Here is a 25,710-nt window from a genome sequence, read left to right as displayed (position 1 = left end):
GACACCGTTTTAATCTGAAACATGTTCTGACCTGGCCCCTTTCGACCCAAAACCGTACCGACACGAACCGAACTAAATTAACCCTTTTTTATTGACTCGTTCCAACCCTAATTTGGTCTTACACATGACTTGAGTTCATCCGACTCGACTTGTTGCCAATCATAACCGGTAAAGAAGTATATCAATATCATACTCAAATTAAAGAGAATAAAATGCTCTTTTTTATGATGTAATGTGTTTAAAAAAATATTAACGTGTGAAAAAATTATGGACTTTTAAAGAGTCATGGGGTAGTTGAACCAAACAAGACTTTTTGTTAGGTAGAAGCTTTTTCTTAAAAGCTTGAAGCCCCTAAAAGTTTATTGCCAAACATACCCATAACATTTTAAAGTTTACACTGATATTTCTTAATTTTGCATGAATACTTATGAAATTGCCCCTTTTCTCTCTTATCAAATTTCCTCTGTATTATACGCCCATCGGATGTTACTAATGTTCAAAAGAAATATTTCCGATTATTATAAAATAAAATTAAGCATTGCAATATATTTTCATTGCATTACATGCAATTGCAAACGTCTCCATAACCGTCACGTTTCCGACAAAAAAGAAAAGTAGATAACCGACCACAGGACGTTCATTCACCGGCGGTTATTCTCCGTCAACGTCGCCACCGGTACGATATATGTTCTTTTTGATTGCCGATTCTACATTTCACAATTAAAATCCCATGTATCATTTGTGTGTTTATGATGCTCGTACATTGACGTCAGGATTTAGATCTTCGTCTACCTCATTATTCTTATTCTTATTATTATCTTCACGGCTTTCATATAAACGCTACGATTTTGCAATGTTGTGTTCATTTAATTTCGATTAGGAAAATTTATATATTGATTGACTGTCTGGCCTTGTAATCATCTTCGTTGGTTTGAAATTGATTGAAGTTAACAGTTTTCTGCAAGAGCTAAACAATTTTAATGAATATTTGTGCGTAGGCCAACTTTCAAGTGAACCGTTCGATAGGAAGTTCGTTTATATAAACATATGTGGCATGTCTTGTTCATTTAATTATTTGTTTGGTTAAAACTAAACGAACATGAATATGCTCCCCTCGGTTCATTTGAAAGTCTAGATGTGCATGAGTCGGTTTTGGACTCAAATTCAACCAAAAACCAAATATTTGGAATTTAGCTTTATTGAAAACCGTTCTCTTTTCATTTGTCACAATGTGTTCACTTCAATTTTTTTTCTGGTTTTGTATTTTTTTTTACGGTTTATTGATGATTAACTAATTACTACACATTTGGACCTAAAAAAATTTTAACTGCATCGTTATTAATCTCTTATAGCATTCAAAAATAAATTTTTTATTCACAAACTCAATAACAAAAATAGGATTTTTGGGTTTATGCGTTTTCGGTGTGATTATAAAAGTCGTTTCGCTTTTGTAGGTTCAATTCACTTTTTCAGTGTTTGGTATGTGCAAAACCAAAATGAACAGAATTTTCGATTTTGAAAAAACGTAAACCCAAGCTATCAGTTTTGTGTTGGGTTGGGTTCAGTTTTTTCGATTTACACGTGTTCGGTTCGTTATAATAGTCAATTCAATTTTTACGCGTTCGGTTAGTTTTTTCAGTTTTTGGTACATACAAAACCAAACCGAACCGAATATTCAGTGTTTAAAAAAACATTAAACCAAACCCTCAGTTTTAGGATCAGTTACTTAAGTTATTTGAGCTACGATTAAGTTATTGACTTATTTTGGTTTCACGCACACCCTATCAGCTCAAGTGATGCTTAAAACTTAAACTCACCACTAAAACATGATCTTTCAATACCTGTATTTGCAGGATTGGTTAATACAGACATGAATTCGGTTAAGCTCTGGCCCCCAGGCCACAGCACGAGGCAAATACTCGTGGACCGTATTATAAGAAACCTCACAACACCATCCATATTAACAAGAAAATACGGGCTTTTAAGCAAAGAAGAAGCCGAAGATGATGCTAAACAAATCGAATCAGCCGCATTTGCAGCCGCAACCCAACAATTTGAAAAAGACACTGATACCGATGGTGGATCTGCAATACAAGTCTATGCTAAAGAATCCAGCAAACTCATGGTCGAATTCATCAAAGCTGGGCCCAAACAAAAAGAAGACCGAGACACAATAGCAGAGTTGACCACATTTGACAACGAACACGTGTTCGACATCTCTAGAGGCCGTCGGGCCTTCATAGATGCCGAAGAAGCTAAAGAGTTACTAAAACCATTAAAAGAGCCCGGGAACAAATTTACTAAAATCCGTTTTAGTAATAGAAGTTTCGGGCTCCCTGCAGCCCATGTGGCTGCATCAGTTTTGTCAATGGTCAAAGACCAGTTGACCGAGGTTGACTTGTCAGATATTTTGTCGAGGCGGCCCGAGCCAGAGGCGGTTCAGGTTATGAAGATGTTTTCAACAGCACTTGAGGGTAGTAATTTGAGTTATTTGAATTTGTCTAATAATGCTTTGGGTGAAAAGGGGGTTAGGGCTTTAGGAGGGCTTTTGAAGTCTCAAGGGAATCTTGTTGAGTTGTATTTTATGAATGCTGGGATATCGCAAGAAGCTGCGAAGGCGGTATGCGAGTTGATTCCTTCGACTAGTAAACTTAAGATTCTTCATTTTCATCATAACATGACGGGAGATGAGGGTGCGGTTGCTATTGCTCAACTCGTTAAAGGGTCTCCTAATCTAGAGGATTTCAGGTAAAATTTTCATTTTCTTTAAGACGATATACGAATTATTTTTAAAATCTTTAAGGCGATATAGGAATTCATTTTAAAAATCCTAATCTAAAGGGTTTCGGGTAAAACTTTAGTTTATTTAGAATTCATAACGTGATATCCAAATGATCTTTAAACAAAGGAGTTAATCTAATAAAAAAAACCAACATACTTTCTTAAAAACATGAAAAAGTGCCTCACCTATGCACCCTTAAAAAAGGACTTTGTCGTGGTTTTAATTTGCGTGTTTAGCGAATTTAATATATGAAAACTGGGTTAGGAGACTTTTTCACTGAAATTGTAAAATTCAAATCATGATTCTCATTCAAATTGTAAATGTGATTACAAACTAGTATTTATAGACAAACTCTAACTAATTAATTCTAACTAATTGATAACAAACTTCAACTAACTAATATGAACTAATGAAAACTAATAAACTCCAACAGAAATAAGAAAGAACATTGTTTTTTTAATGATATTAACCCTTTAAAAAGTTCTAAACATAAAACAAATTTTATATTTTAATTTCAGGTGTTCCTCCTCAAGGATTGGATCAGTAGGGGGGGTTGCACTAGCTGAAGCACTTACCGCATGCACCCTTTTGAAAAAACTCGACATACGTGACAACATGTTCGGGCCAAAGCTAGGGGTCTCATTAAGTCAGGCCCATCACACAAACCTAACCGAAATCTACCTTAGTTACTTAAATTTAGAAAATGAAGGAACCATAGCCCTTGCAAACGCCTTAATGCAGCCCGATTTGGAACTAGAAATAATAGAAATGGCAGGAAACAACATCACTTCAGAAGCCGCAGCAAAAGCTTTAGCTGATTGTTTAATCTCAAACAAACATTCCTTAACCCGAATAAACTTATCTGAAAATGAATTAAAAGACTCAGGAGCGGTGATGATTGCTAATGCCCTTGGAGACGGGTTTGGGCAGTTGTGTGTAGTTGATTTGAGCACCAATGGGGTTGAGACAGGTGGCGCCGTGGCATTGGCTAAAGCAGTTGTGGGGAAACCGGGGTTTAGATTGTTAAATGTTAATGGTAACTTTTTGTCTTATGATGGTGTTGAGGTTGTTAAAGGGATCTTTAAGGATTTTCCTCGTATGCTTGGACCACTTGATCAGAACGATCCTCGTGGTCATGAGCTTGATGAGCTTGAGTCGAAGCTTAAGGATCTTCAAATGAAGCGAAAGGATTAAGGTTTGTGTTGTCAAATGAATTTTAAGGAGGTTCGAAATGAGTCGGGTTGAGTCGGGTAAGTATAGTTGACTCATAAATAATTCGTAAATAACCAATATGCATAATAAGACTATGAAAATATTGTTTAAATAAGGATTTATAAGTGAAACACTTGGAGTGGTAAATGCTTAAGTAGTTTATGTAAGGGTTACGATAAAGTATTTGTTTGTTTGTATTTTCATTTCTTTATTGTTCTACTTTCTTAATTGTTTTAGAAATAGCAAGATTATGTTGTTTATATAATTGTTCTTAAGCCTAGTTTATCGTTTTCATCATAGGTTCTCTAGTGTTTAATAATAATTCCTAAATAGTTTCAAAATGAACCTATATTTTCAAGAAAAAAATATTATTTCACTATTTAAATATTATATTAGTTTGATCATAAACCGAACGATAAGTGATCAACATGGTCTGGTGCAATTGGAGTCTGGTGCGGTTGGATTTATCGGTTTCAACAATTTGGACCGTGACCTTCAAATAAATAGTTTAGAACTGAATTTTGATAGCCAAATTTTGATACACCTTAGTGTAAAACTCCCATCTAGTTTGGAAGGGCTACAGTTTTTATATTACTATACTAACATAATATACTTTTTTTTAATTAGTTGTTTTAATAGTAAAACTTTAGTAGATGTATTTTATGAAGGATAAAAACATATTTCAAATAATGAACTTCAAATCAGTTTTAAAAATATAAAAATAAACAAATTAACAAATATTACAAAAATAAATATAAAGATCATTAATCTACCTACTACTTGGACCTTCCATTCGAATTCCTGAACCCAATTGCAACCTACGGACATGACTAAAAAGGGGTTTTAAAAATATATATAAAAAAAGATGGGAGTTTTACACCTTAGTGTAAAACTCCCATATTTAAAAATATTTGTTTTTGTTACTGCATACATAAATTATAAATTGTAACTATAAATCCAGTTCATGAGGATTATAAATGCATATTATTTCTTATAAAATCGATAAAAATAAGTAGGATGAACATGTTACTTTCCAACGTTGTTTCTTCCGATATTATTAACACAAAGTCAAATGAAAATGACAAAACAATCAAGTGTGGATCGACATGGATCCACTAGTCCACCAGGTGCCTTTAGAGTTGAATGGATTTAAAACCATCAAAGAATAATGATCGATGTACGATGAGATTGTGAATCGCACGTGGGATGAAATCAAGCCAACAAAAAGTAAAGCTAAAATATAAAACCAAACGACATAACAAATAACTTAACCAATATACAAAAGCAATAACGAAAGATCATATAATAAAGTGTTACGCGTAAACTTAACTGTGTAGAAAACAGTGGCCAATCAATTTAAAAGAATTTTTGTATATATATGACTTTGTGCAATGCTAATTAATGTACTTGTTTAACATTATAGTCATGTGTAGTGAAGGTAGAAGGGGCCATCCACTTACATGGCACCCTTTAACGTCCGCAACACTGCTAATGTGCTTTTTAAGTTAAAACCACCACAATAGTCTATTATAAGTCTTAACCTCAAATTGAGAATGAATCTTAAGAGAATCCCGTGATGGAACAAAGTATTATTGTACAAGCTTGTTGCACTCATACTTTCAAATTTAGATGAGGTATTAAACAATAACTTTTGAATCTAATGATTTGTAAACTTTTTCAAAACTTCTGACAAGGGATGAGCTCGGTAGTGTAATAAGAAGTTCTCGAATAATTTGAGTCATATCGTCGTTGATTGAAGACTCGATCACATTGGAACTTTGCACACCTTATTTTGCAAGTGAGTTTCAAAAGAAAATTCAATCAAGACAAAGAATAAATATGTCTCAATAAAAGATAATATACATTATACAATGTAAAGAACGACACGTAAATTTCTATATATTCTTCTACATGTCAATCTCCTATCATTATTGGTTATTTTATTTTTCAATATTAACAATTGTATGATTGTTAGATAAAGTAGGTTTGGCTTAAATTATTGAGAAAACATACTTGACCTGAATAATCTTTCATCACTTTTGTTTAAGTTCAGTGTTCAATTTTTAAAGCATGAACATTTATAAAAGCAAATTTGATGGGTGGTGAGGGGCATATTCTTGTCTTTATAGATGATTCATGTAGCAAAAGGCTAGGATTATATTTTTATATATAATTTCTTATTTAACTACTTTTGTTCTATACCTTGCTATTTGTCCATTTTTATTCTCTAATCTATATAAACAAATGTCGTGTCCAAATTCATGCATAAGTAACATATACATACTGTAATCATCCAACTTTACACGAGCTCCTAGATGTCCGTTAGTGACTTCATTAAAAGGCATCGTTTGCTTAGCAGTCGTAGTTGTAGACTCGTAAATAGATTATGATGTTTGATGCATGCTTTGAAACCAAACTTTAAATAAGTCTTGTAAATCTCATGCCCGACAAACAAATTTTGGTTAATAGGTTCTGTAAACAACTTAAACATACAAAAGGAAAAAAAAGAAAACTGTCACCCCTCACATTGTTTCGTTTATAAAAACAAACACTCTTGATTGATCTATAACAAGGTTCCAGATATTGCCTCCCAATTTTCATACATTTAGATGGTTAGGGTGCGAAAAAACTACGAAAACTGCATGATGCATTTTTAGATATTGCTTGGTAAATATAACCGAGTTTAGATGATTATCTCATTTATCATGTTAAAAACAAAATATATAGGCAGCGTTTAATATGCAGAAATAATAGGAGCAATAGAATAGGTCATTGTGAGTAAATCAACAATTATACATCATCCCGTCAAAACCATTCATTCTCACACTTTCTTGTTTTGTTTTGTTTTTGTTTTTATTTTTCCTCATTTCATTCCTCTTTCACCTCACTCTCTCGACAACACCACTTAACAACCACCACCGCCACCTTACCACCACCACCGCCATCACTTGACCACCACCATCGCAGCCGCCAGTATCTGACTGTCACCACCATTGCCGCCACCCGCCACCATTCTTTCTTCCATTTCATTCCCCCCTTTATTACATTACCTACAATCAAACAGCCCCTACAAAAATTATATGATTATTGTAGTTGTTTACATAAAAATATTTTTTTATAAACACCCTTTTAGATTATATACTCCTAACATATAGGAGTAAAACAATCACAGGAACATATACTTGTATTTATATTTTATAAATAGATATTAATATTAAGAGTTAATGGTCATTTTCGGTTTGCTACTTTTGCCACTTCATTCATAAGTTTGAAATTTTGTTAATTTAGTCTTTATAGTTTTAAACATTTATAGTATCAAACCATAGGGACGAAAATTACCATTAATTCAAAATAAAAAGGAGAAATATAAAAATACCCTTAAACTAACGGCATAGTTGGATATCGTTAGACGAGGGGTGTAATTGGCTAATGTTTAAAACTATAAGAACTAAATTGACAAAATTTCAAAATTTGAACTAAGTGGCAAAAGTAGCAAATCACAAGAAAAAGAAATAGCCATTAACTTTAATATTAATTATATGCTAGTTTTGACTTTGTTGGTATAAAAATATTGAACACTTCGTAGTGGGTTCCATCGCTAAAAAAGAACTAAATGTCGGCTCCTTTTGCTAATTTAGTAGTAGAACCAATTCTTAAGGTTCTTTAAAAATGTTTTAAAACACTAAATTATTCTTTATCTCAAAAGAATTTTATTTTTACTTTTAAAGAATAAAAACTGATGATTATTTCTTTAAGCATCTAAGAATCCAAATAATCACAACCCTGAAGTCATCTAGGTTCTTTTATGTATATTTTTTTTATTTACATAAAAGTAACCAACTATTAAGTATAAGAATAAACTTAAGCGTGTGTATCCATTGGCGCATGGGTTGGACTTGAATGATGTTTTGGGCCCATTTAGCTTCTAAACCCAATTTTAAAGGAATCCCTAAAAGGGGATGACGAAACTCTTTATCCTCTCACATTTGCTTGATGTTTTTTTATTTTTGGGTGTTGCATGGTAATATTTTTGCAATAAAATTTTTCAGTAGTTTAAAACAAATTAAAAATAAAAAAGATAAGCTTACTAGCTTGGCGATACAAACTTGTTGAGGTTATGTCAAGGTCAAGGTGGTAAAACAAAGTCGTTAATATGGTTAAAGTCAGGTTATAAGTTGAAGGGGTATAACTGTCATTAGTGATGGTTATTTAAAGGTAAGTTTAATTAAACCAAACTATATAATTTGGTAACTGAATGTCACGTGCCAATCTATCTAATTTAAGTCCTTCGTTAACCTTGATCTACGACCCAAAATCCATTTTACATTTTTTAGGTATAATCTTATTCTACTTTCAAATATTAAATATTAAATGTCCTTTTAGGCACGTAATCATGTTTCAAGTTGCAATCTCTACTTGTTTACACCAAGTTTCCTTTCCAATACGAAATCGGAATATAACTCTTATTCTACTCGTTTTCTGTTATCAAACCTGGATTTATGCGGTGGGCCCAGTAAAATGTAACTTTTATAATTTATTGCTATTCAAAGTAGATAAGTTTACTACAAACATATTTAGCTCCAAATTAAATGTTAATAACAATGAAACTCACGGGAAAATGTAATAACGATCATAAACGTATGTTCACGAACGAGACACTTGTAACGTGTGTTTAGTCGTTTGATTAAATAAACAAACTCGTAGCCAAACGATTTAGTGGACCTTAGGTTAATTTATGAGTCTAATTATTCGTACGAGTAAAAGCATTCATTGATGCACTCTCTAATGAAATGACATGGTAGCAAGTAATGACATTCGTTGATGCACTATCTTTTATGAAATGACATAATGGCCCTTTAAAGTATGAAAACAAATGTTTACCAAATTCATTGTCACTAGACAGCGGTATGCATTTCTATATCACAACTAACTTGACTTTTTAAACGATGTAAATCTAATCATCAAACAAAAGCCATTTAACAATAAAGTTCCATTGTATTAATTTTTAATAAGTATAGCATAATTGTAGTTAGAAATTAGGCTAGTAAACTAATAAAATGTTCGTTGAACTGTTTGATAGGAAGTGACTTCTAATAAATGAACATACGCGAATAAAAAAAAATTAATGTAATTAAATAAATGAACATGAACAATGTCACATTTGTTCATATATGTCGCTGAACTTCGTTTATGCTCTTTCTTTACGTCAGTGTACGTTCGTTTATGAGTGTTCTTTAAGTTCCCAAATGTTCGTTTATCTTCGTTCTTTATGTTCGCTTGTTTATGTTTGTTCACGTACGCTTGTTCATGTATTTATGTTTGTCCATTTAGGTTCCTTTGTTTATTTTCTGATTTCGTATTTGTTTAAATATTTTTAATTTTATTTGTTAGTTGTTGCTATTGCCACTTGGCTAATCATCAATCCAATCAATTTCTAGAACCGAACCTTAGGTAATATGCTAACGAACAAGAACTTAATCATTTTTTTTTGCTTTCATGTCTGCCCTTAATGTTTGTTTGGAATATTAACATCTATAAAAGAGTGGAGGTTATGGTTTAGTTTTAACTTGGACGGAATGATGTATTAAGTGTTTTGGTTTAGTTTTTTGTTCACTTTGTACTTTTTCCTCAGCTTCTTGCTGAGTTCCTACTGCCATGTACTCTCTTTTTGGTTAATATAAGCCTTGCTGTTTAAAAAAAAAAACAAAAAAAAAACAGATGAACACAAACCCATATACATTCTTAATGAACAAAGATGAAAGAAAAACATATGTTTGTTTGTGTTCTTGTTTGCTTAATTAAAGTTAAGTGAACATGAACGAGCGTATTGGATAGCCACATATAAAGGTGGCATTTGTTATACCGACCACAACAAAGTGACAAACAGCATTGTTTAGGTGCGTTCCTTGTTCCCTTGGGCATGATTGGACTACCCACTTCTAATGTGCCTCATTCAAACATATATACTTATAAATGTATTTATATGATGTTATTTTATTTTGTAATTAATAAATTCTATTAAATTTAACAAAATTTATGAATTATATATAAATTCTAGAAGAAAAATTGTTATATCAATCAATCAATCAATCATGCCCAGTAAAATCCCACCGACAGCAAAGCTATAAGTAGGGTCTGGGGAGGGTGGGATGTAGGCACACCGTACCTCTATCCAAAGAAATAAAGAGGTGGCTTCCAGAGAGACCCTCGGCTCTAAGTACATGTGTATGAAGCAAAATAAAGGAAATCAAAGTTTAACAGTTATATAAAAACTACTACTAATTATAAAAATATTAATAATAAGATCACAGTTTAACAGCTATATAAAAGCTAATAATAATTATAATAATAATAATAATAATATATGTAAGGGAAATACCATTATGGTATGTGACCTAAATAAGTTAAGTCTAAGCCCTAAGGTATTGAATTCTCTCTAAAAATCCTTAACTTTAATTCCACTTCTCCACGAATTCCTGTCCTCAACCATGTCCTCGGAGAGGTTTAGGTCTATCAAATCATGCCTAATCCTCTCATCCCAAGTCAATTTCGGTCGTCCTCTACCCCTCCTCCCCTCTATAGTAATGTTTTCTGCGGATCTAACAGGATTCGACGTCTGTCTTCTCTTTACATGTCCAAACCATCTCAATCTCCCCTCTCTTATCTTGTCTGCTATGTTCGCCACCCCTAATCTCTCGCGAAACACAACGTTTCTTATTCGGTCTAGCCTTGTGTGCCCACACATCCAACGTAGCATTCTCATTTCTTCTACCTCCATCTTCCGCACTTGTGCCTTCTTGATGGCCCAACAATCTGTTCCATATAGCATTGCAGGTCTAACTGCCACCCTATAGAATTTTCCCTTTAGTTTAGTCGGGAAACTCTTGTCGCACAATATACCTGTGGCTGCTTTCCAACTACACCATCCTACCTGAACTCGGTGGGTCACATCACTGTCTAATTCCCCATCGCTCTGTACAAATGATCCTAAATACTTGAACTTCGTTACCTGCGGGACCACCTGCCCTTCAATTGTGATCTGTGCGTCTTCATTGTCGTTTATCCCACCAAAATCACAGTGTAGGTACTCCGTCTTAGATCGGCTAATATTCAATCCTTTTGTCTCTAAGGTTGTTCGCCACTCCTCAAGCCTCATGTTTAGATCTTGTTTTTTCTCAGCAAGTAACATAATATCGTCTGCGAACATCATGCACCACGGGAGAGTCCCCTGAATCGACTTTGACAACTCATCCAAGACTACTGCAAAAAGAAACGGGCTCAACGCTGACCCCTGGTGAAGACCTACCTCTACAGGAAAGAAATCAGTATCCCCCACTGGCGCACGGACACTTGTTTCACTCCTGGTATACATATCCATAATTATCTCTATGTATTTCCTGGGCACTCTTCTACCCTCCAAGCACTCCCAGAGCACCTGTAGTGGCACACTGTCGTAGGCATTTTCTAGGTCAATAAACACCATATGTAGATCACGCTTCTTCTCCCTATACTTTTCCATTAATCTTCTTATAAGGTGTATTGCCTCTGTGGTGGAACGCCCCGGCATGAAGCCAAATTGGTTGACCGTAACCTGAGTTTCTCGTCTAAGTCTAACCTCAATCACTCTTTCCCATAGCTTCATAGTATGACTTAGTAGTTTGATTACTCGGTAGTTACCACAACATTGGGCGTCTCCTTTGTTCTTATAGATAGGAACTACAACGCTGCTCCTCCACTGGTCTGGCATCTTACCTGATTTGAGAATACTATTGAACAGAGTAGTTAACCACATGACTCCTTCCTCCCCCAGACACTTCCACACCTCGATGGGTATGTTGTCTGGGCCAACCGCCTTAGACCTTCCCATCCTCCTAAGTGCATCCTTCACCTCTTCTCGTGTGATCCGTCGGCAGTAGCAGTTATTCGATTGTTGTCGTTGAAAGTTTGTGTTGTCATGTTCTTCTTGGTAAGCTCTCCCATTGTTAAAAAGATTGTGGAAGTAGGTTTGCCATCTTAGCTTGATGTCCTGCTCCTTGACCAGTACATGCCCATCTGTATCCTTTATGAACTTCACCGGTCCTAGATCTTGCCTTCTACGCTCCATGGCTTTGGCAATCTTAAACATAGCATGTTCCCCCTTTTTTGTTTCTAGATTTTCATACATCCGTTTAAAGGCCGCCTTCTTTGCTTCCGCCACCGCCTTCTTCGCCTCTATCTTGGCCGTTTTGTAGTTGTCCCTCAATTCCACTCACTCCTCCTCATTCGTGCACCTCATTAGCTCCCTAAAACATCCTTGTTTGTCCCTTATCTTGTCTTGCACTGCGTCATTCCACCACCAAGACTCCTTATGCCCACTTGTCTTTCCTGTTGTGACCCCGAGAGTCTCCTTTGCTACTTGGATGATCTTTGTCTCCATAGTTTCCCATATATGAGTTGAGTCCCCATTTAGTCGAGCCCGCGTATGCAGTATGAGTTTATCCTTAAACAGTAGGAGATTTTCGTCCTTCAAATTTCCCCATCGAATTCTCGGTGTACCTTTCTTCTCTCGAACAGTCAGCTTATTTCTGAAGGCTATATCTGTCACTAGTAGTCGATGTTGAGTCACAACTGCCTCCCCAGGTATGACTTTGCAGTCCTTCCACCAACGTCGGTCTCCTTGCCTCATCAAAAGGTAGTCAATTTGCGTGTCGCGTCCGCCACTGCTAAAAGTGATTAAATGAGAATCTTTTTTCCTAAAATAAGAATTTATAATACCTAGGTCATGTGCCACCGCAAACTCTAGAAGATCTGTTCCGGTGTCATTCCTATCACCAAAACCGAAACCCCCATGTACGGCTTGAAAACCATCGTTAGCCTTACCAATGTGTCCATTAAAATCACCTCCTATGCAAATCCTCTCCCCCTAGGTATGCCCCCTACCACTGCGTCTAGGCAATCCCAAAATTCTCTCTTTTCCAGATCCCCTAGGCCTACATGAGGCGCGTAGGCGGAGACTACTGCCACAACTTCCTCTCCTAGTACTAATTTCAACACCATAATCCTGTCATTATGTCATATCACCTCCACCACACTAGTGTGTATTTCCTTAGCCACTAGAAACCCCACTCCATTCCTAGCTCCATCAGACCCCGAGTACCACAACTTATACCCATTACACTCAGCCCCTCTATGTCCTTTCCACTTAGTCTCCTGGAGGCATGCTATCTGAACCCTACGTCTTTTAAGCACATCTACCAATTCTAGCAACTTACCATTTAATGTTCCTACATTCCAAGAAGCCAAACGCAATATACGCTCCCTATCTTTACTCTTTCCTACACCCCTCGTTTCAGGACATGGTCTCAAGTAATAGTCACGGTTCCTACGCTCTATGGTTGCAACTAATCACACAAACACAAGCAATAGAACATCAAATCAATAATAATAATAATAATAGTAACAAAAACTAATAATAATAATATTTGTTTAAATTTAAACAAATATGTATCATAAAAGCAGCCCCTTCACGATACAAGTTTTTTTTTTTTTTAAATATGATTTAGTTTAAGCTATAATTATGATAAAATAATAAAATATTTAATAGTTTTCAACCAAGTAGATAGATATGCACAACCTGATTTTTTTTTTTTACCCGAGCATGTGATATAGTCCAGAAAAGGTTTCCCGGATCCTTGGTCTCGTCGCTGTCGTCGTTATTTTGTTCAACCGGAAGGAATTCAGCCCACTGTTAATACCTGTAAGTAGTATTGTTGGGTAAGAAGGAACACTGTCGGAGGTACTCGTTTTGTTTTTCTCGACGCAAGTGATATACTCCGTAGGTAGTGTGCGAGTAGATGTAGGACGAACTCCCCTGTAGGTCTTTGTTTCGAAATCGGTGACGTGGTGGCGATTTGAGAGGCACCTGTGATGAGGAAAAGGGAGGAGTAGAGAAGAGGAGAGACTTACCTGATGCTTTTACATTATAATACAACTTAAATCAAGTTTCAGACTTTTTTGCATCTCAAATTGTGGATTGTATTACAGAAAAAATGGTTGAACATCTTTGGTTCCCAATAGTTCATGTGACCGACTCTACTATACTTTTTTCCATAAAAATGTTTTACAATTTAAATTATAAAAGTTAAGCATTTGGTCTCTATAGCTAACTGGTCTCCGTGTTGGTTCCTCGCCCGCTAGACGCAAGTTTGAATCATGTCCCCCCATTTTGTACTCTGTCACGAGTAACACGTTGTGACGCGTGGGTTTACCCCTATTATAGTTTTAATTATATTTGAAATTTTCTCACTATATATTTTATTGTAATATGTTATATTGATATTGATGTAAAAGTTATATTCTAGCTAAAAATTCACATAACAGTTGTATATTTGTTTACGGTATAATAAAACTAAACAGTTACGCTGTCCAAAAAAAATACAGATGATTGTTTGGATAAATGTATTGCAGTGATTTGTTTTCAAATTAATAATTTATAAAATGACATTATAGCACGAACTTCTTTTTACCCAAAACAATTTCTTTATTGGTCCTTTTTTGTGTGTGTAAGTGTGTTGGTTGGTGAAACTATACTCTAAACCAACATTCCAACATAGGTTTTGACCTTAGTGGAATGAGGCAAACATGAAAACAAATATGAAAAAGTTGCAAATCAAAGTAATGACCAAGCAAATCACCAACGGGATCTTGTCCCACTTTTGATCATAAGAAAAAAGTTGTATCAATCATATTGCTTTTGCATCACAAACTTTTAATGACCAATTGTTTTCTAAGAAAGAATATATTATATAATTTTTAATACTTATAAGTATGCAATACAAATACAAATTTATTTTGGCATTATTAACCAGCACAATGATGCAATGTTTTCTAATAAAGTTAAATAGTTTTGGGTACTTGTCATCTTTTAGTTAATTCCCATAATTCTTTTCCCTTCAAAACTAAGATCTTAATTAACCCTAATATATTTAATAGATTAATAATTATTCACTTTTCTTGTATACTCTATTTATATTATATCTATACATTTTTATAAAAATAAATATTAACCTATAATTTTACTATATATTCCAAAATACTTTATGAAATCCAAAAATCAATAACAACCCATGTTTGTCAATGGTTGAAAAACATATAATTGTAATGTTATCATTAACATATTGCAATATGTATATATTGTAGAAGATTGTACATAAAAACAAAACTCGAATATGTTTTCATTTTACAAAGTAATTTTTTTAATAATTAAATTATAAATATATGCTTACAAGTCAATCCATTTTTTAAAATCAATCAGTTTATCTATTATTATTTATTATTATTATTGTAAATTATCATATAAATTTATAAATTATAAATCTATGCTTTAAATCTATCCATTTATTTTTTGGTTAATTTAGTAACTATATACATGTTAAAAATTAAGGATAGTATATATCAATCACTTTAAGACATAACAAAGTTTATCATATTTAATTTCTTAGTTTTTTTTATCAAGGGTTGTTTAGTTTTTTTTTTTTTTTTTTTGAACTTAAATTTGATTTTTATGAGTTAAAAGTTCATAAATAGATTGTTTGGCACAGGTAACTAACTTACTACATTTAGATCAAAATTTGTTACGGGTCAAAAATGGGAAACATGAGTATTTTGAAAAGTTTTAGGATCCAAATAGATTTATCATTAAATTTTTTACGGGATCAAAGTGTTGACTTGAAAATGTCAAACGGATAAAGGTTAAAATTTTAAACATGATTCGGGTTTCAAAATTATTTTCAAGGATATTTACAGAAATAATCAAAAGGTTCGGGATTTGGCCAGTTGACTAATTTTCCCTCAACTATTAAAATATAAGAAAAGATTGCAAACACTTTTGACATGCCACTCCCAAACCTATCAATTCTTCTAACTTTATCAAATTTGAAATATCTGTGTAAGTATTAACTTTTCCTTCAATGACGGCCAGAACGTTGTATGGGAAGCATCTCATGCAAAACTATGCTCAAATGAAGCAGAATATTCACAAAAATGAGTTAACATGTTACTTTTATGTTGTCATTATGACAAAGTCGAGAAGCTCCCTAAAACTTATCAAAATCTTTTCATGGTGTAGCTCAGTAAAACATAGTTGTTGAAGAACATTTGTCGTTACAATTTAATGTTCTATTTTCCTTTGATGGGTGGTAAATTAATAAATATATCAATAAAGGTAACACTTATTCTGTATTTAGGCTGAGTGGTTAGAACTACTATTGTATGAGAAGTCTTATTCCCAAAATTGGGTACTTATCAAAATTCTTTCAATTATACATATATGACACTAAGAATGAATTTTTCAATACAAAGAGCGTTATCGGGTACGTTTCTGCACGTTCATTTTTTTTATTAAGTTCATTTAAAAAAAGTATTTTGTGATATAAATAAAATTATTTTATGTACACATAGGATGGATACAAGCATAGATGTAATACATTTTTTTATATGTTATGCAATTATTTGCTTTACTTGTAATTTATAATTTGGATCATCCCGTGTGTAACACGGGCTCTAAAGTTAGTATCAAAATATACGACATTGAACAGTGTTAAAAAATATTAGCAAATTGGAAATAAATAATCTCTTCTTTTGTATGTTGGCCGACAATAATCTCACCTTTAAAAATCACTACCAATTGTCCAACCTTTTAACTATTTTTCTATCACTGGACATCCGTTAAAAAACACTTAACGTCGTTAAGTTTTTTTTCCAAGTTTTAAACTAATGCTTTAAGGCTTTTGGTCTGAAGAATAATACGAGTCGACTAATGTAAAACTTATCTCAAAACGGTGATCCAAACAGCGAAATAGTGCTTCAGTTTGGGTGTTTGAATTTACAATTAACAAAAATCAAGTCATCTGAATCATCATTTCAATATGAGTTTTACATCAGTTGACTCGTACACTTCTTCCTATCGAAAGCCCTAAAGTATCGGTTTAAAACTCGAAAAAAAAACTTAATGACGTTAACCTTTTTTTAACGGGGTCGATTAAGACAAAAATAGTTGAAAGGTTGGGCCGTTAGGAGTAATTTTTAAATGTGAGATTATTTTCGACCAATACACAAAAGATAAGATTATTTATTTCTAATTTGCCAATAATATTTTACCACCCGCTTCCAATTAAAATGCTCAAACGTTGGATTTTATTTCCAAATAAATTAATTCAAAATGGATAAAAATAAACTAATTACCACAATACATTTACAAGCACTAGCCATTATATACGAAAAGTTATTACAAGCAAAACAAAAACAAAATAAAATGATATATGTTATATGTAAAATGAATAAATATAAAAACTAAAAATAACAAATAAGAGAGGGTGTGTTTGTACGATTGTCAAACTCTATATTATATTCTTCTTGCTATTAAAAGGTAATACCACTTCACCGACACATATGCAGTGAAACATGATATAATCAACCCAAAAGTAAGTGTTATGAAGGAATCATAGTTAATCAAAATAGTAAAACGATATAACCATCCTTTTTTGATCAATAAAATTTTTGAAACGTACTTTATATATTAAATAAAAAAATGGTTTGCATGTGATAATTACCTCTTCACTCGATCATGTGATAGTTAAAACAATAAAATTTTGAAAACGTACTTTATGTAAATTATACAAGCACTATTGCATATTAAAAGTTAAGATAAATTAAATATACAACAAAAAAAAATATTATATAAAAAAAAGGGTCAAATCAAGTTGTTGCAAATAGCGTGAAAATAGAATTACCGTTTCGCAAAATACCAATCAAATTTCTTATGGCTTCACATTTATAGCCCTCAACTAATTTTCCCCTTTCCAAAGTGCCTCACAATTTCCAAGTTCTCAGTTTTTAATCTTTTTTTGATGGATATTGTGACAAATTTTTTTTTATTTTTGTAATAGCAAGCAAAATATAGGTTGAAACACAGTGTGGACTTAGGGCCGAGCACGGTTCGGTTTGGTTCGGTTATTAGGTGAAACCCAAACTGAAACTGAAGTAATCGATTATTTGAATATGTGAACCATTTGGTTTTCTGTTTTTCGGTTAATTTCGATTTCTGTTCGGTTATTTTCGGTTTTTTCAATTATATGTTGACATTGTAAAAAAAAATAATAAAAATGCATATTTTAAGCTTGTATGAGAACGTGTTAGAGCACCACAATCTATATATATATTGAATTCAAAAAACAAAAATAGGCACATGTTACGTAGAACTATATGAATGCAAAGTTGCTCGATAGAGTTTAAAAATTAAAAAGCATTAAAAGTTTAGCCCCGATCTTCATTCATTGTTTTATTTATTTATCTTAAAAGTTTAGTTAATTCCTAACCATCTTGATAATCTTTATCATCATCAATCGGTTTTTTCGGTTTTTTAAAAATGGATAACCGAATCGAAACTGAAATTTCAGTTTAAAAAAAACAAAAAATTAACCGATGGTTAACGCTTCGATTCGGTCTTTTTGGTTAATTCGGTTTCAATTAGGTTAATTCGGTTTTCTACTCACCCCTAGTAGTCAATCATTTTTTCCCTTTTTTTCTTTTTGTTTTTTTTTCTCATTCACATAAATTGTAAGGGGGTCAAGTTATAAAATAGGAGGTCATGATTACAAGTCCTATATGGTATAAATATTTAGTCGTTAAAAAAAAAAGAAAAAGCAATTATTTTTTAAAAATTTTTAACACAATGTAATATATCCATTATTATCAAGTGAAACAAAAATAAAAAAAAAGTCTATTTACCTTCGACTTTACTATGTGTAACAAAACGATGTTTTATAATTAAGCAGCTTATTTGTAGAATTCTTTAATTAATTAATTAAACAACTTATTTGTTTGATAAATATATATTTTACACTTTTTATAATTTATTTATTTTTGTTTGTTTGATTAAAGAACCGTTACCGCATAAGCGGCCTCATGTGAGCAACCTCTAACTTGAAAATAAGTTAACAATATTTTAAAAGCATTAACGGAGAAAAAAAGATATCAGAATATCAAAGAGACATGGCAAAGAATGTGATGTGTAGCGTGTTAGCAGGGGTGGCTCGTGGGACAGCGAAAACAAGTTAGGGTTTTAGGCCCACATTTAATTAAGGCCCCAAGTCCATAAAAAAACAGTATATATAGAGATATTAATAGAGTATAGGTTATGAGTTCAAAACTTGTAATAAGCAAAAAAAAAAAAAATTATTAACAATTTTCATGAAAATGCCACAAAATATTGTTTTGATTTAGCCCTCTGCATTCGTTAAACCAGCACTCCGTTTAGAACATTTGTTACTTGGACTCCATAAGGCATCTGCTTACATTTGAGTTTTCCCGCTCAAAATGGCCTGGTCATGTGGTTCATGCCCAAGCTGGCCATTTATTCATTTGATGTTCACGTATTTTATTATAAATAACAATAAACTTATTATTTTTGACATATATATAATTTTTTAAAAATTAATTTTTTTAGAACTACCATATCTAAATACTCTCCAAGCAGGCTGAATACCCGTCGACCTATTTTGGGTTCTCTCATTTATTTGCTAAACTCAATATTATAGTAAAAAAAAAGAATAAAAAAATATTCAATCTTTTGCTACTCAAATGGAAGAATGGGTATTCCACTTGAAGATGTGGACAAGTAAAAAAGTGGAATAAAACCATTAAATAATTAAATTCCAGTTGCATTAAAAAGCTGTCTCTCTCTTTTCACACCTATAAATATACCCTTCATCCACTCACCTCTCTTTCATGCCATAACAACATTACCCACAATATCTTCTTATCTAATTTCCACCCTTTAATCCTATATATTGAAAAAACATTTTTTTAATAAAAAAATTCTTAAATTTCCCGCCTTTTCAACTCTTTATTTAATGGCGTTGAGTTTTCTCAAAGCTCTTGATAACCCTTCACCGGATATCAAGAATCTTGATCAAAATGACGGCGTTTACGTTCATCCGATGGTCAAACGCTCTGCATCGGCATTGAGTACCAAGAGCTTAGAAATGTGTACGGAGAGTTTAGGGAGTGAGACCGGGAGTGAAGTTAGTGAAAGTGGTGATGAGTTTTGTGCAATTTCAGTATTGGAAAGAGAGAGATTGAGAGGAAGTCAACGGTCAACGTGCCGGAATTTTGACGGGAAAATTCGCCGGACTGACTTTCCGCCGCCGTTGACCTCCATCAGCGACTCCGATGGGGCGGTGAAGGTGAGGCACCACCGCGAGGGTGGGCGGTTGGTTATAAAGGCTGAGAGTGTTTTAAATTGCGGTACAAATTTTAAAGCGGAGCGTACAAATGGGCGGCTTAAGCTTTCTTTGTTGAGGGAGTGTTGTGCAAGTTATGAAAGTGGAGGGGGTGAAGTGGGAGATTATGAAAGTGAAGGGGGTGAAGTGGAAGTTTATGAAAGTGAAGGTGATGATGTGGAATCTAAGGAGGAGGTGGAGGTGGAGGAGGAGGAAAGCGGTGGTTGGCCGCGGGACATGGACGGAAACCGGTGGATGATGGCCAGAGAAGGGAGTTTGAGTAGACTAACAAGGTGCCATGAGGGTGGAAATGGCAACAAAGTGTTTGCAAATTGGGGTTCTTCTTGGGTGGCAATTTCTTGAAAATAAAATAATATAAGTCAACTTAATGATTGGAATTTAGATAATTATTTATATTCTCAATGATTGTTATATTATAAGTGTGATTTTTGTGGGTTTTCTAATTATTTTTGATATCCTATTTATAGGATATTTCATTATTTCTAATAGAATTGGTCTTATTATCATAAGTGTTTATATTGTTTATATTTCGTTACCGAGACTCGTTCGAAAAAGCCTGTTTAATATCTTGAGAAAAATGTAGTTTAATCAGCTTGATATCGGTTTATGAAAAGCCCTACAACCAATTGCGATTAACATTCAAAAATGAAAATCTTGTCATTGAAGAAGGTGTTATAAGGGAACTTTGTATATTAGGAGGGTTGAAATGTTAAAAAAAAAGTGCAAAATGTTATAAATCTCAAGTGTTATGAAGTTATCAAAGAGAAGTGAAACGTGATTAGCATGCAAACAATGAAATTGGGCAAACATAAGTTCAAATAATGTGTGGCCTTTGGATCACAAAAAACATGTACAACAAATCATATGTTCTCAAATAAATAAATAAATAAATAAATAGACTACTCTTTAAACATGTTCCATTCGATGATACCCACAATAGACGGTACCACTTGCATGTGAAGCTCCAATGAAGTTTCCAAGATTTTTAGTCGCTATCTTGAAATTTATCCGTACATTTTCATTTACGAATTTATTGCTTTATTATTATACTAGATTTTATCCCCCGTATTATGGGGGTTGTTTTACATTATTCGTTTATTTTTTAAATTTTAATTTTCTTTATTGTAAGAAAGTTAATAATATAATTAGGGTTTGATGATGAAAGGGTTTTATAAATAAATGATATGTTATAACCCGTTTAAAAGCTAATGGGATTTGGTGACCCATGACCCGCTTAATTTTTTTACTGTAAAATTGTTTATTAATTATAAATAATATCTTTTTTCTTTTCAAATTGGATATTAAATTTTAGTAGATCCCTATTTTATAGGATTTTCTATCAAATAATTGGTAAGATTAATTTTTAATTTAATGAGATGTTATAACTCGTTTAACAGCTATCTGGTTTTGGTAAGACCCATATCCATGAATTTGGGTTAAATCAATGAGAGACCTCCATTTAAAAATCAAGCAATCTTATGGCTTCCATAAAAGAGGGGAGCGACCATATCGCGACACGTAGGATTTTAAGGTTTTCGTTTATATATATTATAGATTATATATAAAGATAAAGATAAAATAAAGATATACATACCAAATTTATTCTTATGTAAATAACTACAAAAATAAATACAAACATATGTAATTTATTGTTTACTGTGATAACTAAGGAGTATAACCGTATACCTGTCTGTGTCGCTACAACTGATTAGCACAACGTACGCTGTTATGTCCCTACCCTGTATTTGCATGGAAGATATATTAAGGGTGTAAATGGGATAAGTCCTTAGTAATCAACATGTTTAGTCAAGTAAAAACTTGAGGCACGTCGAGCCTCACATCTAACCCTTATAATCAAACAAGCTGAACTTTGATGCACTGTGAGCATAGAGTCGGAACTGATACATGTCATAATCCAAACTTGAGTTAAAATTATAAGGCTTGAAATCAGCCAAACTCAAAATTTATCAATTTAAAAAAAGCCAAACTTGTGTTTTATCAGGCTTGACTAGGCTCGTTGTTACCCTAGCAAAGAGCTATATATAAATATGTGTAAAAAATAACTAAGTTGGAAATTTTAGGAGTATAGTATGTTAGAAGTAGAGTCGCAAATGAGTCAAACAACTTCTAAGCTACTCGTGATTAGTTCTTTAAAATCTCGAATCAAGCTAAACTTAAATGAGCTTCTACTGCCTACTGGAGCTCATTTAATAAAAGAGTTCAAGGCCAAACCGAAGCTTTTGTTATTGAGCTCCACAAGGCTCGCGAGTCTAAACGACTCTACTATTTTTATAACTTTTATTTAATGTATTGAATCATAGCCGGTCCAACGTCTTTGGAGGGCCTGAGCGAACTAAAAAGTTGTGGGCCCTTTAAAAACTTTATGTTATAAACCTTTCTACTTTGCCCGAGTTTGGGATCGACAACAATAACAAGAATTAGCAATGACAAATTATTTTAATTCAAAAGCTTGATAATAAACGTAATGCATTATGTATTATCATTATCATTCAAGTGAATAACAAACATAATAAGTAAATTACCTAATTTGTATTGTGTGATACTTAAAGGAAATGATAAATGGAAACTGAAATTAGCTAAATACCTAATGTCCTAACAATGATAAATAGCAATTTAGCAATGTATGATTTCTTGTCTGAAGTCGTGGACGTTATTTTATCGATTCAGATTCATTTGTTTTTACACATTTAAAATGAGGATTATTTTTTTTCGATTCAAATCCGATACACATATATAACTTTTGTTTAAAAATCAGGGGGGGGGGGGAGGGCTATTCCTCTGGTTGCCCTCAGCCTTGCCTAACCTAACCGAGTTTGGGCCGGACTTGTTTACATCATGTTAAAGACTTAAAAGAAAACGTAGAAGATGATGTGGGGTATGGATGAGATTTTTTTCCCTAATACCCGTACCCGTACGTGTCTATTGGGTACGGGTATGGGTACCCAAGTTTACTGATTTTAGGTACGAGTACTTTCGGGTACACAAGAAAAAGTATGGGTATTACGGGTGCTGGTACCCGTTAAGAATATGTAAGGGTTTTTATTATGCTTCCAACACTCATGACTTAATTTTTAAGCGTGATTTCAAAACCTAATATATCAGTTGAATTAGTCCTTCTTGATCTATATGCGTATATTTATATACTGTGTATTCATATATTTTTATTTCATGCGTGTGTAATTGTGTATATCATTAAATAACATGTATTTACTTTTTCTCTTGTTATCTTTAGAAATCGAGAAAGCAATAAACAAAGAAAAGGGAAAGGGAAAATGGAAAGATGCATAGCGAAAATTAAATGAATGTTAACTTTTTTTTTGCATAAGTTAATTTTGATGAAAAATTTTTGGAAGACTTCATATGTTTTGGAATTCATTACTTGATTATGAATAGATTTTATGTTCTGGTTTATTTCATTTTTAGTTTTAGTATTATGTTTTGGTTGTGTTATTACGGTTTTGGTTGTGGTATTATAGATAATTGTTTGTTGGTACTGTATAGTGCTGATACCAAGTTTAGTAAATATTTAAAAAAAAAACAAAGTGCAACCAAAGCCGTACTCGAAAGTGCCTATACCCGTACCGATACCCGAACCATAAAATTGGGTACATGTAGGGGACCTAGGTTTACTAATTTCAGGTAAGGGTACCTTTGGGTACAGGTACAGATATGTTAGTTGGGCGTACAAGTCGAGCACATAAACGTGGGAAGTGGCAGGGGGATAGGGCCCATGATTGGAGCATGCACCGGTATCATAGCCGATGAATAATCATCCATCTGCATGTGATTTTGCCTACCACACATTCCTTTTTAAGATTCTAACTATGCCATCATCAACTACAAGTACATGGTACGATTTTTATAAACCCCTTACATATAATTACCTAAAAAATATATTTTAAAATTTGCTGATTACTTTCTTACACATTTGTTGGTATTATAACTATAATCTTTAATTAATCAAAGTATAAAACTTAACTATGGATTGATACAAAACGTGTGAAGTTAATATATACTTAATATTACATAGGTAAAGTTTAAAGTTGGGTCACTTAATATATCATAAGACATGTTTCACGAGTTGTTTATATTAATTGAAAGGTAATAATTTAAAAACTCCAAGGTGTGCGTATGTGTAATAGTTAAAAAAATGGAAAGTTGAATATCTTTAAAAACAAGTTAAATACTTGAATCCATTTTCATACCATGTCCGACAATTTATAGACGTTATAGCTACTATAATCATCCTAAAACATCCAATATGAAAAATCAAAATATGGATATGAATATGGACTACACACTTAAATGGTACAAGGGCTTAAAAAATATTGAGCCACATTTATGGTTGACTGGTTGTATGTTTAAGACCATTTAGAGGTTCGTTGCTTTAGATGTTTTATTATGGCCCTTAACTTTTGGTTTTATGATGTGTATGTTGGGTTGTTTGAACTTTTTGATGTAGTGCGGAACCCAAACAATTGTCCAAATCCTGAACACAAACATAAAAAAAATTGTTGTTTTGGATGAATTCGGTTAATACGGTTTGAATCAATTTGTTCGTTTGTAACCGAAACCAAGCCAAATTAAATTCAGATCGATTACTGTTCGATTATCCCCATTCCAAATTCGATTAGGTTCGATTTTTGATTAGGGGTTAAAAATCTCAAAACCGAACAAATCGAATAAATCAATAACCGAACCGATAAAACACCCCTAGTTATAAGAGGTGGATATCTTTACTTTTAACGTTTGTTTATAATTATGTATAGTTATTTCATATAAACTAAGTAAATCGGGCACTTTAATATAAAATATATGCAACGTAATTAAAAATGAACGAAACACATGTTGGCATGCATAAGTATTGGGTTTCAATCGATGTCATGAACAATTTTGACCGGTAGCTTGTCTAGAGTATGTACCATACACAATTTTTATGATTAGAAAGATACTTAACTTTACCTAAAATTTGACAAAGACAAGATCATATTTGTAGGGCATGATTTGTTGGGGACCTTCAAGGAAGGTAGGGCTACATTAATCCTTATAAGAGAAGGTTATGTTTTAGATTGGAATTTAGTCTTCTATGCATTCATTAATCATGTTAATTAATCACAAGTGTTGAATAATCTAATGAATATTTCTCTTACATGCATGCATGTTGTCTATTACATGAATAAACCATATATATGGCATATATAAAATGTTATATTAGTGACTAAGATTTTATATATTTTCATCTTATTTTGTATGGTGGCCAGAGTCGAATATTTCTATCTAAGAAAAAATAGTTGTAAAGCACATGAATCAGTTGCTGTACCATAACGCACGCATGTGAGCCATAAAAAAATTGGAGTTATATGATGCATATAACTTTTTATTTATTTGTTTGCAATAAAATATTTAGCGTTATCG

The 25,710-nt window shown here is 33.0% G+C and overlaps 2 protein-coding genes across 2 annotated transcripts; both read left to right on the top strand.

Annotated features, from left to right (window-relative positions):
- Window positions 1-648: 648 nt before the first annotated feature.
- On the top strand, window positions 649-4,074 carry LOC143625830 (RAN GTPase-activating protein 2-like). Its single transcript, XM_077096067.1, has 3 exons — window positions 649-676; window positions 1,854-2,748; window positions 3,301-4,074. The coding sequence occupies exons 2-3, from the start codon at window positions 1,871-1,873 to the stop codon at window positions 3,974-3,976; spliced, it is 1,554 nt and encodes a 517-aa protein (XP_076952182.1). The 5' UTR covers window positions 649-676; window positions 1,854-1,870; the 3' UTR covers window positions 3,977-4,074.
- Window positions 4,075-19,881: 15,807 nt separating this feature from the next.
- LOC143625829 (protein FANTASTIC FOUR 2-like) lies at window positions 19,882-20,764 on the top strand (the record flags this gene model as incomplete). The annotated part of the gene is made up of 1 exon (XM_077096066.1): window positions 19,882-20,764. A coding segment is annotated over one exon (735 nt), but the record flags the coding sequence as incomplete, so codon positions are not given.
- Between the last annotated feature and the right edge of the window lie 4,946 nt (window positions 20,765-25,710).

The sequence above is a fragment of the Bidens hawaiensis genome, unplaced genomic scaffold (genome assembly GCF_021521415.1).
Source record: "Bidens hawaiensis isolate Kalapana, Puna unplaced genomic scaffold, B.hawaiensis_p1.1 tig00004242_1, whole genome shotgun sequence".
Lineage (NCBI taxonomy): Eukaryota > Viridiplantae > Streptophyta > Magnoliopsida > Asterales > Asteraceae > Bidens > Bidens hawaiensis.
The sequence above is the reverse complement of the archived record's forward strand: the minus strand, read 5'-3'. Positions and strand labels throughout refer to the sequence as shown.